The sequence below is a fragment of the Oncorhynchus clarkii genome, chromosome 4 (genome assembly GCF_045791955.1).
Source record: "Oncorhynchus clarkii lewisi isolate Uvic-CL-2024 chromosome 4, UVic_Ocla_1.0, whole genome shotgun sequence".
Classification (NCBI taxonomy): Eukaryota; Metazoa; Chordata; class Actinopteri; order Salmoniformes; family Salmonidae; genus Oncorhynchus; species Oncorhynchus clarkii.
In genome coordinates, this window is record NC_092150.1 from 62,167,770 (window position 1) to 62,181,741 (window position 13,972).

At 47.3% G+C, this 13,972-nt stretch overlaps 1 protein-coding gene across 10 annotated transcripts in view; it reads left to right on the forward strand.

Moving 5' to 3' along the window:
- LOC139407050 (tyrosine-protein kinase Fyn) overlaps window positions 1–13,972 on the forward strand; it is a 69,913-nt gene that overhangs the window by 40,782 nt on the left and 15,159 nt on the right. For 9 of the 10 annotated variants that reach the window (XM_071150356.1, XM_071150359.1, XM_071150363.1 and 6 more), the window contains 2 exons: window positions 10,626–10,891; window positions 12,888–12,984. In XM_071150356.1, the coding sequence (XP_071006457.1) occupies window positions 10,633–10,891; window positions 12,888–12,984 (356 nt within the window). In that variant the 5' untranslated portion in view covers window positions 10,626–10,632. Of the gene's footprint in view, window positions 1–5,622; window positions 5,704–10,625; window positions 10,892–12,887; window positions 12,985–13,972 lie in introns of all 10 variants that reach the window. The other variant, XM_071150358.1, reaches the window with a different exon arrangement.

Below are 13,972 nucleotides of genomic sequence, written 5' to 3' on the forward strand. Positions count from 1 at the left end.
AGTTTACAGTTGAAGCTGCATCACTCAACTCTGCCTCACGCCCCCCACTATAGAGTTTAGTTAGCTTCTTAGCTAGCTCTAAAATGTGTTAGTCCTAGTAGCCTATTTAGCTCTAAACAGCTAATCTGCCACAATGGATATCAGAAATGAAACCACCGAGGCCGTCGCCAAGCCCAGCAGCGACGATGCTGCCGAGCTGTAGACAGGTCCGCGTGAATAGCCCACCCCTCCTTCAACAAGCGCCGCCAGAATAATGGCTCCACAGCCCCCTCCACCCCAGACCGGTTTCGGACGATCTTGGAACAGAGGAGCCAGCCCAGGTTAGCGTAGAATCCTACCGTAGCCGCAGGTTTTCTGTCCAAAAACGTTAATTTAATAGCAACTGGTTCATAGGAAGAGAGTGGCTGGAATACTCGGTTGCTGCAGATGTGTCATTTTTGGTTCCCTCATTGAAAGTTCTGTATTTGGTCCAATGCTAACGTACCCAAGGTTGGTATTCTATCTGAAAGCATGCTATTGATAGAGCCAAATAAATTTGCTAGGCAAAAATCAAGCAAGGAGCATTTTGAAATGCGCTGCACTGTGGAAAGAAATACAAGTTGTATTTGGCTGCATTCACATAGGGTAATTCACCTATTATGCACTGGTAATTCATCATTACCAACTAGGCCTTTCTTTACTTTGTATTGTCGCTGTCCATTGTGCTGATATAGCACAGCGGAGATGGGTTACAGACTGCGCCAACCCTGTCACTTCAAAAGTACCCAATGTACTCGGAGTCTCGGCATTCGAACTTAATTCCAATGCAAGAACTCCCCGAAATTGTGTCCCCCTCACCGATTTCAACAGCCCGTTTAGTCACTTTAACCTGGCGCCGGGTCTGAGTAACAGTATCTGTGGATTGTGTTGTAAATGCATGATAACACAATGCTGGTACTTGATTCTTAGCCTGATTAAAAACCAACTAACGGTTTCCACTAACTGCAGTCCAAGGGAGAGAGAGCAGGGAAGCCACATTGCTAATCCCCGCCCTGAGAGCATTAGACTGGGCTCAGGCAGGCTAACAGCTAAGGGCTCAGGACGGCTAAAGGCTGAGGCTCAGTGGTGAGAGAGCAGCAGTCCTCCTCCCAGCCAGGAAGCTCCTCTCCCCCTATGGGTAAATGCTAGTCAGGTTTTTACATCTGAGTCATTTAGCATACTCTCTTATTCAGAGCGACTTACACTAGTGAGTGCATACATTTTCCCCGTGGGAATCGAACCCACAACCCAGATGTTGCAAGTGCCATGCTCTACCAACTGAGCTACTCAGCAGCACTCAGAATGCACTGACACTAAGTCACCCTGACACAATGGTGCCAAATCAGGCCCCTCCCACTCACCCAGCCCAGCACAGCCTAACCATGGCTGGCCTGGTCTTTGACTGACAGGCGCAGGCAGGGCAGAGGATAGTGGCCTTCCTCGGGAATTGGTGGAGGAGGAGGATGAGTAGGGGTAGGAAGATGTCTCAGTGTTGTGATCCTGGCTTCTCAGAGAGTGGGGGAGAAGGGTTATCCACAGTTTGACAGCTCACAGTTCATAATCCCACCCAGAGAGGCAGCCTCCCATGCCCAAAAGCAACTTGCTGAAATGAACCATAAACAGTGGGGTGTGGGGGTGGGGGGGAACGCATGAACGTCACACAACTTGACTGCCTCAGTTAGTCCCGGTACTTTATGGCTGTGGCAGAGAGAGGCGAGCTACAGATGCAGGCTTCTAGCTACAGGCTGTTCTGCTCTTCTTATCTTCAACCCAGGAAACAATGTTAGACACCGAGGAGCTTATTGTGGGGGGATAGAGTGGTCCCCGCTTGCCTTTTTAATTACAGGGCTTGGAGCATCCTCCAGCAGACCTCCTGGTGGGCACATGCTGGGGGGGGGGGGGGGGGGGGGGGGGCATGAAACAAGATAATCCCAGATACACAAGGCTAATGCACTGACTCCCATTCCCTTTGAAAGGCACTGATACGGGGCCCTGCAAAAGTATTCAGACACCTTGGATTTCTTCATATTTTATTGTGTTACAAAGTGGGATTACAATTGATTTAATTGTCTTTTTTTTGTCAACAAATGTACACAAAATACTCTGTAATGTGGAATATATATATATATATATATATATATATATATATATCGATAGATAGATAGATAGATATATAGATATAGACAGACATTGTTTGTGTTATAGATTAAATGTAAAATAATGTAAACATTTATGAAAATATAGTTGTTGCCTAAGTATTCAGCTCCCTGAGTCCAAACATGTTAGAAACCCCTTTGGCTGCAATTACAGCTGTGAGTCTTCTTGAATAAGCCTGTAACAGCTTTGCACACCTGGGTATTTTTTTTATTACACAAGCTCTGTCGAGATGTTGGGGATCATGGCTAGACAGCGATTTTCAAGTTTTGCCATAGTATTTAAGCAGATTTAAGTCAATATTGTAAAACTGACCACTTAGGAACATTCGCGGTCTTCTTGGTAAGCAACTACAGTATACAGTGGGGAGAACAAGTATTTGACACACTGCCGATTTTGCAGGTTTTCCTACTTACAAAGCATGTAGAGGTCTGTCATTTTTATCATAGGTACACTTCAACTGTGAGAGACGGAATCTAAAACAAAAATCCAGAAAATCACATTGTATGATTTTTATCTAATTAATTTGCATTTTATTGCATGACATGCATTGCATTGCATTGCATCACCTACCAACCAGTAAGAATTCCGGCTCTCACAGACCTGTTAGTTTTTCTTTAAGAAGCCCTCCTGTTCTCCACTCATTACCTGTATTAACTGCACCTGTTTGAACTCGTTACCTGTATAAAAGACACCTGTCCACACACTCAATCAAACAGACTCCAACCTCTCCACAATGGCCAAGACCAGAGAGCTGTGTAAGGACATCAGGGATAAAATTGTAGACCTGCACAAGACCTCTGATGGGCTACAGGACAATAGGCAAGCAGCTTGGTGAGAAGGCAATAACTGTTGGCGCAATTATTAGAAAATGGAAGAAGTTCAAGATGACGGTCAATCACCCTCAGTCTGGGGCTCCATGCAAGATCTCACCTCGTGGGGCATCAATGATCATGAGGAAGGTGAGGGATCAGCCCAGAACTACACGGCAGGACCTGGTCAAAGACCTGAAGAGAGCTGGTACCACAGTCTCAAAGAAAACCATTAGTAACACACTATGCTGTCATGGATTAAAATCCTGCAGCGCACGCAAGGTCCCCCTGCTCAAGCCAGCGCATGTCCAGGCCCGTCTGAAGTTTGCCAATGACCATCTGGATGATCCAGAGGAGGAATGGGAGGAGATCATATGGTCTGATGAGACAAAAATAGAGCTTTTTGGTCTAAACTCCACTCGCCGTGTTTGGAGGAAGAAGAAGGATGAGTACAACCCCAAGAACACCATCCCAACCGTGAAGTATGGAGGTGGAAACATCATTCTTTGGGGATGCTTTTCTGCAAAGGGGACAGGACGACTGCACCTTATTGAGGGGAGGATGGATGGGGCCATGTATCGCAAGATCCTGGTCAACAACCCCCTTCCCTCAGTAAGAGCATTGAAGATGGGTCGTGGCTGGATCTTCCTGCATGACAACGACCCGAAACACACAGCCAGGGCAACTAAGGAGTGGCTCTGTAAGAAGCATCTCAAGGTCCTGGAGTGGCCTATCCAGTCTCCAGACCTGAACCCAATAGAAAATCTTTGGTAGGGAGCTGAAAGTCCGTATTGCCCTGCAACAGCCCCGAAACCTGAAACCAAATATTAAGTTCTGCTTTTCTGATGTATCAAATACTTATGTCATGCGATAAAATGCAAATTAATTACTTAAAAATCATACAATGTGATTTTCTGGATTTTTGTTTTAGATTCCGTCTCTCACAGTTGGAGTGTACCTATGATAAAAATTACATGCTTTGTAAGTAGGAAACACTGCTGATTTTGCAGGTTATCAAATACTTGTTCTCCCCACTGTATATTTGACCTTGTGTTGTAGGTTATTGTCCTGCTGAAAGGTGAATTCCCCTGCCGGTGCCAGGTGGAACGCAGGCTAAAAAAAGGTTTCATGATTTTTGCCTGTGCTTAGCCTATCCCGTTTTATTTTTTTATCCTGGAAAACCCCCCAGTATTTGCAGATGACAAGCATACCCATACCATGATAGAGCAGCCACCATGCTTGAAAATAAGGAGTTACTCAGTGACGTGTTGTGCTGGATTTACACCCAAACAGGGCTTTGCATTTACGCCAAAAGGTGTATTCCTTTGCCGTGTTGTTTTTTTTCACTGTTAGCACGTTGTTCCATACAAGATGCATGTTTTGGAATATTTCTATTCTGTGTATTTGTGTTCTTCCTTTCACTCATTTAGGTCACTATTGTGGAGTCACTACAATGTTGTTTATCCATCCTCAGTTCTCTCCCATCACAGCCATTGAACTCTGTAGTTATTTTAAAATCACCAATGGCCTCATGGTGACATCCTTAAGCAGTTTCCTTCCTGTCCTGCAGCTCAGTTCAGAAGGACGACAATCTTTGAGGTGTTGAGGTAGTTTAATACATCATCCACAGCATAATTATTAACTTGACCATGCTTGAAGATATATTTCATGTCTGGTTTGTTACTGTTACCCATCTACCAATCACTGCCCTTTTTTTACGAGGCTTTAAAAAAACTCCCTGGTTTCTGTAGTTTAATCTGTCCTTGATTGTCACGTTCATTGGAATGAATGTCGGACCAAGGCGCAGCGTATGTTGAGTTCCACATCATTTATTAAAGAAGTGAAACTATAGCAAAGACGAAACAATAAACGAACAAATAACGAACCGTGACAACACCACTAACTCAAAACATAAACAATATCCCATAACCCACAGGTGGAAAAAATTTGACTTAAGTATGATCCCCAATTAGAGACAACAATATTGGAATCATACCAAAACCCCAACATAGAAAAAACAACCTAGAACCCCACATAGAAAATATAAACTAGACTAACCCCCCAGTCACACCCTGACCTACAGTCATTCAAAAATCACGCCAACCCCTATTATTTCACACAGAGTGAGTCCATGTACCTTTTTATGTGATTTTATTTTTTTAAAGCCACATTTGACTAATTTAGGCTTGCCTAAACTAAAGGAGCTGAATACGAATGCAACGACTATATTTTAATTATTTAAAAAAAATATGAGTACGTTTTATTTTTTCAAATCGTTCTTCCACTTTGACATGACAGAGTATGTTGTGTGTATTGTTGACAAAAATACAAATTCATTTGAATCCCACTATGTATTGTGTTACAATCTGAAGATATGCAAGGTGTCTGAATACGTTTGCAAGGCACTGTATGTGTGTTCAGGGCCCGGCCAGCAAGCCCGACCGTCAAGCCCGACCGTCAAGCCCGACCAGCGCCAGCCCTCTCTTTGGGCTAGGCGACTCCTGGGGGGTTTCTAGGAGGTTTGGATCCCACCTCAGGCCTGCTCCTCCAGCGGTGGTATTGTGCCTAATTGTTTCCTCAGAGCCGTGCCAGGTGACCTCTGTAACCCGTCCTGAACACGATCTCTCTCTCCTCAAAGAGACACAGCCAGAGCAGTCAGTTAGACCCGGAAGCAGCACACCACAGGACTCTCTCTCCTCACAGAGACGCAGCCAGAGCAGTCAGTCAGACCCGGAAGCAGCACACCACAGGACTCTCTCTCTCTCCGCCAGCTGATGATGAATCACATAACACCAGGCCTTGTGATAGAGGGAGGGAGAGGAAGAGAAAGAGGAGGGGACCTGATGCACCACACAGTCCGATTTAGAGTCCTAAACATACAGTATGGAGATTTGGAGGGATCAAAAAATTATTACGAGGGTCGGAGTCAGAATGTTGATGCCGTGATTCGGCTTAATCCCAATGTTCGCCTTGCAGCTGTTGTGATAATTGAGCCACTAGCGCTTACACATGCACACACTGCTCACCCCTTGATTGCGTGCGTCGGGTGCTATGTTTGTGTTCCTGTTCATGTTAAGTGGCTGTATGTAGGTTGGGGATTGAATGAGGCATAAGCCTCTGAGCGTTAACCTTGAATGGTGCAGGACCGCTCGTGATGCTGCTGCCTGTGTGCGTGACAGAGGCTGGCTGGCTGGTTGGCAGCACGCTGAGAGCACAGAGGCAAGGCCGTCCCCCGGCGGACTGGGGCTCAGCATGTGACGCCCAGCACTGATCATTATTCTGCTCCTTTTGTCAAGTGTTTGGGGGCTGTGCTCCGCCCCAAGGCACTCCTCCTTCTGCTCCTCCGCCCTCTCCCCCTTTTACTCTCTCCTTGTCTCACACTTCCAGTTAACCTCTCTCTCCCTTTCGATCTCTCTCTCTCTCTCTCTCTCTCCTTCCCCCGCTCTTGCTCTCTCTCGCTCTCTCTCTGTCTCTCCTCTCGCCCCCCTTGATAATCTTCTATCTCATTATCTCTGTAGACCTCCCGCTCTCTCTGTCTGGAAGTCTATTTTAACATTCACTCGGTTTCACCTGATGAAGGGTATAACACTGAGGCAGGCTAATGTTCCACACGCGCGGAACCAAAGTGAGAGGACAACACCAAATGTCTTGATCCTTTGTCTGGCTCTGAAGTGGTGAAAGTAAAATAGGTTAGACCACATCAGTGAGGTGGCTCGGCCACACAGTAAGGACTAGGCCATTTGAGATGAGCTCACAAAAACATCCACAGACCCACAGATGGATGTGTACTGTACTGAAGAGGTGGCCATATTATTTCCTGCTCCCTCATCTCCTCCCTGCTCTCTGCTCCGAGATGATGGCATCCTGTAAAGGCCTACTGTGTTCTGTCCAGATAGAGGGGGTCCCATGAGGGTCCAGACCACCCCAGTGCATAAATCGACAGTGTAGCCCCCCCCCCTTGCTAATGATTCATCACCCCCTATGAAATATACATGACTCCATCCAGGGTGTTCCCCCCTCAGTTCTCTTGCAGCTGGCCCAACACCGACTCTTGAGGCATGCCTACCTTGATTTTGCACAACTGTCCCATGAATAATTGACATGGATCTGACCGAGCGTGTGTCCACTGTCAATGGATCTTTTTTCTGAGCGAGCGTGTGTTCACTGTGGACGGATCTTTTTTCTGAGCGAGCGTGTGTTCACTGTGGATGGGTCTTTTTTCTGAGCGAGCGTGTGTTCACTGTGGACGGATCTTTTTTCTGAGCGAGCGTGTGTTCACTGTGGATGGATCTTTTTTCTATCCCTTTCTTCTCTTTAGAGACTGATTGCCGGAGACATGCTCGAACATGTCACCTTCTTGATTTAATCCATTTTTGTCCATTTTTTTATTTAATGAACAGGAGCCTTAGATTCTTCAAATCTTTAGATCTTTGGCTTTCAATTAAAGCTCTTAATGAATTTGGTCCATATAGGCCCTAAATGAATGGCCTTTATTTTAACTAATTATAGACCCAACTGCTACTCTGCTTCTGGTTATGTTCTGCTTTATAATTGATTTTGCCTGAAGGACCATTGATCTGATTGGCTGAACCAATCTGAGGAGGAGAAGAAGAGTGAGTGTTTCTATATGAAACACTGTGCTGATGACTTTCAGTCGCTTTCAGGCTGTTATTCTGCAGCAGAGGAAGGGGAGGAGTAAACAGCAATACAAGTGCCTACGGCTAGCAGGTGTTTTCTGTTTTCTGAACAGGAGGGAAGAATTAATCAGTGGAGAGAAGGAGAGGGAGAAAGAAAGATGGAAGGGGGCGAAGAAAGAGATGAAAGAGGTTGGGTTCAAACAAAGGGAGCAGTGAGGCTGAGCTCAGTCCCTAGCCTGTGTTGAGGGGTCCATGGTGAACAGTGTTGAGGGGTCCATGGTGAACAGTGTTGAGGGGTCCATGGTGAACAGTGTTGAGGGGTCCATAGTGAGCAGTGTTGAGGGGTCCATAGTGAGCAGTGTTGAGGGGTCCATAGTGAGCAGTGTCGAGGGGTCCATGGTGAGCAGTGTCGAGGGGTCCATGGTGAGCAGTGTTGAGGGGTCCATGGTGAGCAGTGTCGAGGGGTCCATGGTGAGCAGTGTCGAGGGGTCCATGGTGAGCAGTGTCGAGGGGTCCATGGTGAGCAGTGTCGAGGGGTCCATGGTGAGCAGTGTCGAGGGGTCCATGGTGAGCAGTGTCGAGGGGTCCATGGTGAGCAGTGTCGAGGGGTCCATGGTGAGCAGTGTCGAGGGGTCCATGGTGGACAGTGTTTGTAGCACTGGGCTGAGGCTCTGTTAGTTCATGGCTGACGGTCTCCTGCTATGAGGACTGTCTTATAGCTGCCTACTGCAGGATAGAATAACAATACTGGGAGTGGTCCTGCAGTACTCTGGGATATGGTTGAAGCTGACTACACACTGCATCTCCCATCATTTACACAGCAGCAACCTATTCCATGGGGCTCCTTTGGAATCACCTATAATACTGTGCCGCTATTAGAGGCAGCTTTGACTGTATCTAGTCAACAACATACCGCTTCCACAGATTACTCTGACATTTACCACAACACAAGCCAAGCCTTCTGACCGGCTAACAGAGATCAATGAAAATGTCAATGTCCAACAGCCAATCCAATCTCGCTCTCTGCTGCTGGGCGGCTATGTTGTGAGGTAGATTATCGAGCAACTTTGAGCCTTTTCAGTGATGCTACAAGTTGTTAGGTGTAGCTAGGCGATTAGAACTGCTGTGGAATCCACCACTGACCATAGCAGTTATCTGATTCCTCTTCCCACTCAGGGCTTGTCGACTTGGATTACAGATTTGGACCGCTGAGTCATTGTGGCATTTACTGCATTCGCACGCCCATTTTGCGGAGCCAGGTTGGTTTGTCAGGTCACGGTCACAGAGCAAATACGATGCTCTGATATGTTATGTAGTTTATGAGATTGGATGATGTCACCGAGATACCTTTTCATCTGATCTCTGTATTTGTGTGGATTCAGCCTTAATCTACAAATTAAATCCAATATGTAGTTTATACTTTAATAGATAGGGAACCCTGACGTTGTTTATTTCTCTATCTCTGTCTGTCTGTATCTCTCGCTGTCCTCTCTCTCTCTCTCTCTCTCTCTCTCTCCTTTGGACAAGCGGGCGGTAGTCAGTCAGTGACGATGACGGAAGAAGGGTCTGGGCCACGGCCATGCTCTATGGGTGACCATTGTCCTGCTGCTGTGCTGATTGATGGAGAGGAGGAGGGCTTCCTATAGTTTGGGCCTTATTTTTCCCTTTGACCAAAGGGAAGCATACTGAGCCAGAGTCTCTTCTCCTTGCATGTGTCTTCAATGACTGCAGACTACACGTCCTGCTCCTCTCAGAAGAGATGGAAGAGCCAGGAGACTCTGGGCCAGGAGGCTTGGAATGAGGGGGAGAGAGAGAGCGAGAAGGAGGGAGATGGAGGGAGGGAGGGATAAAGAGACAGAAAGAGAAACAGGGCTCTGATTTAAATCCTGAATATTTTCAAATGACACGTTTGAGGGCAGTCGGTGGCTTTAGCTGAAGGCTAGATCAGCAGTCTGTCTCCATAGGAACACTGCAATTTACAGTCTATTTGTCTCCACTGATCTGCTACACAGACAAAGTGTTATGTTCGTGTTTGTTTTGCACACTGGTAATGAGATGACATTCATTCTCGCAGGGTGAATAAAACTGCCCAGTGGTAATCTTCCCCAGCACCACGGTAGTAGAGCTTGGCTCTCGGCCGTTCATTAACTTTACGCTTTCGTTTTGACAGTGCAAATGCCATCTCAGCTAACGCATAAATAGTCTACTGAAGGTATATATTTTTTGTTTGTATGTAGGTGTGTTTATATACTGGTATTTAATGACCTAGATAATACCATAGAAGTACGCTACTCTTGGCTGAACAATGGGTGGTAGGAACACGGAGATGTCTGGAAATATGTCCCGTCTCTTTAACTGACAGAAGTAACATCCACACTGCAGTTGCTCTCCTCTCTCCATCCCCACCTCTGGAGTCCATTTGACCGTACGGACGGTCGATACTGGCAGTGATGTGATCATAGAAATAATCGATGAGCTAATACCCCTGAGACCCTTCCTCCATGGGTCCCCTGCTCCCCGACTAGCCCTCCTTCCCCAAGTCCAGTGTGTATCACAGTGTGGTTTTTCTCCTGGCCATGAAAGAGACACTGTGTGTGTGTGTGTGTGTGTGTGTGTGTGTGTGTGTGTGTGTGTGTGTGTGTGTGTATGTGTGTTCCAGGTGGCAGTCATCCGGAGCTCTGCTGTGTGTGTCGTCTGTGTGAGTCATCCGGAGCTCTGCTGTGTGTGTCGTCTGTATGTGTGTGTCAGGCTATAAACCTCCCAGTATTCTGCTCTGTGTGTGTGCTTGCGTGCGTATCAGGCTATAAACTTCCCAGTGGTCCTTGAGAGAAAGCATCCCAAGGAAATGTGATCTGAGGAGATGGGAGAGCAAACCAAGAACAATGTCAAAGTTCACCTCTATTGCATGTAGTACTACTCATCATTTTCAGACTGGTTGTAGGATTGATTTCCTGTCGAGTTGATAATCCCTCTTCTCTCTCTGTGTTTCTCCTTGACTTTATAGAATATAGATGATGGGCTGTGTGCAATGCAAGGATAAAGAAGCAACCAAACTCACGGACGACCGAGACACCAGCATCTCCCAGAGTGCCGCGGGCTACCGCTATGGAGCCGACCCCACGCCACAGCACCAGCACTACCCCAGCTTCGGGGTCACCGCCATCCCAAACTTCAATAACTTCCAGGCACCCGTTGGCCAGGGGATAACGGTTTTTGGAGGGGTCCACACCTCCTCCCACACAGGGACACTCCGCACCCGTGGCGGAACAGGTAGGGGTTTTGATATGTTCCCCTTTACCCCTTTACGGATTTCCCCCGACTCTCTTCACCTCGTGGCCCCGTCCCGGCGCCTCGCCCCTGTGTTGGAACGTCCGGCCGGCGCTTGCAAGGCCTTTTGTGTGTGCTTTCATTGTTTACATAGGGAATATTTCCAGTCAGGATATCCTTCATGTTTTACTGAGCCACAGCTGTTACAAGAAGAACTCAGCGTTTCCACTTAGCTAAACACGGCTTCCCTCAAAGTGTGGATTATTTCTGTCCCAAAGCGGTCCAAATCCACACAGGCGGTCGCAGTGGACCAAGGGGTTTAACTTTTACATTTCTTCCTATTCGGGAACTTTGGTACAAGCTGTCCCTCTCTCTCTCTCAACCACTTTAATGACAAAATAATGGCACTGCCTTGTCCGATCAGCCTCATAGCTTCATCTGTATGCACTTAATTAATAGTCAGAATGGAAGTTCACAGCTAGTATCGTTTGTCCCATGGCCTTATGTAACTGAATTGAATGGGCTTCACATACCACGATTCTCAGATTCTGCATAACCAAGCCTGTTTGTTGTTTTGTGGTTTTCTCTGTGGGTTTCTTGTAAATGGTGGAGGTGTGTAGTTATTGTTTCAAAAGGGATGCCGTCTGTATCTCGGGACTGGTGTGGCGGGTAGATGCGTCAGAGGTGTGGCTCTCAAAAGCCCCCGGTGTGCTCTCTCTGTCTCTCTCTTTGTCACTCTGTCTCTCTCCCTCTCGTCTCTCTCTTTCTCTCTGTCTCTGTACTGTGTCGCGTGAAAGGCAGCCGCTTGTGCTCTTCTCACTGCTGATATCATTAAGGGCCCTGCTCTCAAAGCACACGCTCATCATTTCCTGTAGAACACATTGTCCCCCCCCAGTCACAAGGGCTAGGGCTTTGAAGTGACCTGAGGTAAATGTGATGACGAGGCCCTTGAGGAACAAGAAGAGCACACTCAAGCTTCCTCATCAGACCTTTCAAGCCAATCAGCTAGCTCCTCGGGTCACCTGCAGGCAGCATGGGTAAAGATCAGGCCGGCCCTGCTTGCGAGGTCAACATACACAGTGCATCTTGATGTTCCTTCCTGGTTCCTGCCCAATCACAGCCACAACTCACTGACATCCTTCTATCCTCTAGTGTGTGGAGGCCAGGCCAGCATTAGCCACAGGCTCTTTGATTTTTTTTTTAAAAGAGTCCCGTTTTGAAAGGCTGGATTATGATATCTTTGGCTGTGTCTGTCTGTGTTTGTGGAGACTGCAGTGGAGCAGCCAGGCAGTACCACTGTTAGTGTGCGATACCTCTGTAGGTCCGCCGTTGTATTTGGCCCACTGTCACTGTGTTGAAACTAGATTTGTAAGGCTGTGTAGGCTTCCACCATATCGCCGGGATGCGTCAAGTCTTTTCAGATGAGAGAAAGGAGATGAATAAAGAAAGCTCTTTAGACTTTGTGGAGGCTTATCCTGAGAGATTCAGCAGGCCGCCTGGGTAGCTGGAGCTCAGCCCCTCTCTCAGCCCAGTCTGTCTGGAGCCCCTACACACTTCCCAAGGGACTAGGAGGCTTTCACACTTGTCTCAGTCTAATCTTGGAAAGGAATGTGTTTTTCCTATTTGACAGAACTCTGCAATTACATATGTTATTTACTGTACGTGTCTGCTGAGAGGTTATTTGTCTGCTGAGAGGTTCTTTTCCGTTCACCATTTCTGCAGTATTTGTGTGCTACCTTCTAGGTGAAAGATGCCCAGTACTGTACGAAGGCTAATTTCCAGCTAGTTATGCCCATAAAATGGGACGATTGATTTCACATTTGAATTCAATACAGCTCATACACAGTATATCCACCGTCTCTCGTATAAAAAGCATACAGGGCACACAGCCTCCCTCCCAGTGCCAGTCAGTTCAATGTGAGTCTGTCAGACTCTCGGGTTCATTCGCTGCTCGTCCTAGTCGCGTGAGTGCTGACGCTGTGTGTTTATCTCTCGGCAGGAGTCACCCTCTTTGTGGCACTTTACGACTACGAGGCCCGGACAGAGGACGACCTCAGCTTCAGGAAAGGGGAGAAGTTTCAGATTATCAACAGCACGTAAGTACAGTAACAGTACTTATCACACCCACTGCACCGAGGTGGAACGGGTCTATATTTTATATGTCAATTAGAATGCATATTACAATCACTGTTGCAGTCTGGCTGTCAAGGTAAGGCATTTTGATCGGGGAAAGTGGTGATTGAATGGTGTCTGGGACAGCTGTTGTATTTGCATTTTCAACCACGAACAGCTGCGGTTACATCTACATTTAAACTGGGTGGAGCAGTCAGGGGTCTTTAGTTTGCAGTGGGTGCCGTGGAATGGTTCTGTGTTGTTCTTCAGTCTGCTCTGGTCTGGTGTGGACTTTCGCTTTGAACCGTCTGACACGAAGTGCAGCCACCCTATTTCCTGTGCCTACTCTACGGCCATGTTGGGTACAGTTACCCTTCTGTCAGCAAAACTGTCTCAGACCAGCCAATGGGAAGACAGCTGATATTTCAAACATGCTGCTTTTTTTCTATGTGAAAGACTCCACTCAGCTGAATTGATAGCCTGCGCACTGCAAAATAAAAATGTATATTTCTCTCAGGAGCGTGTGTGACTGGGTCTGTTTTAGGTTTGTGGTCATCTCCTCTATTCTCCCCATGTCCATGTTCACCCCTGTAGGTGTTCAACCTAAACTCTGGGCCCAGCACAGTGTCTTCTCTCCTCTCTAGTCACCACGCCCATTCATACTGCTTTAGCATCCTGTCCTCTCACCCCATGCGGAAGGGCTGCTCTTCCTCCTCATACCGCAGCAGCACACCTTTCACCTTTCCACCCACCGCCTTCCCCATCTAGAGCAAAGGCAGGAAGAGCACCATCATTAGTAACCCTCCCTATCCTCTCCTCATCTCTCCTCCTCCTCCTGGGCAGTGGCCAGAAAGAGCTGCATCCACCACCCTCCATCGCCCGTCCTCAGTCCGCCCACGCCTGCTGCTTCCCTCCCTCCCTTCCTGGCAGGAACCTCTAACTGGGTACGCTGCCCCCTCCTGGATAGAAGAC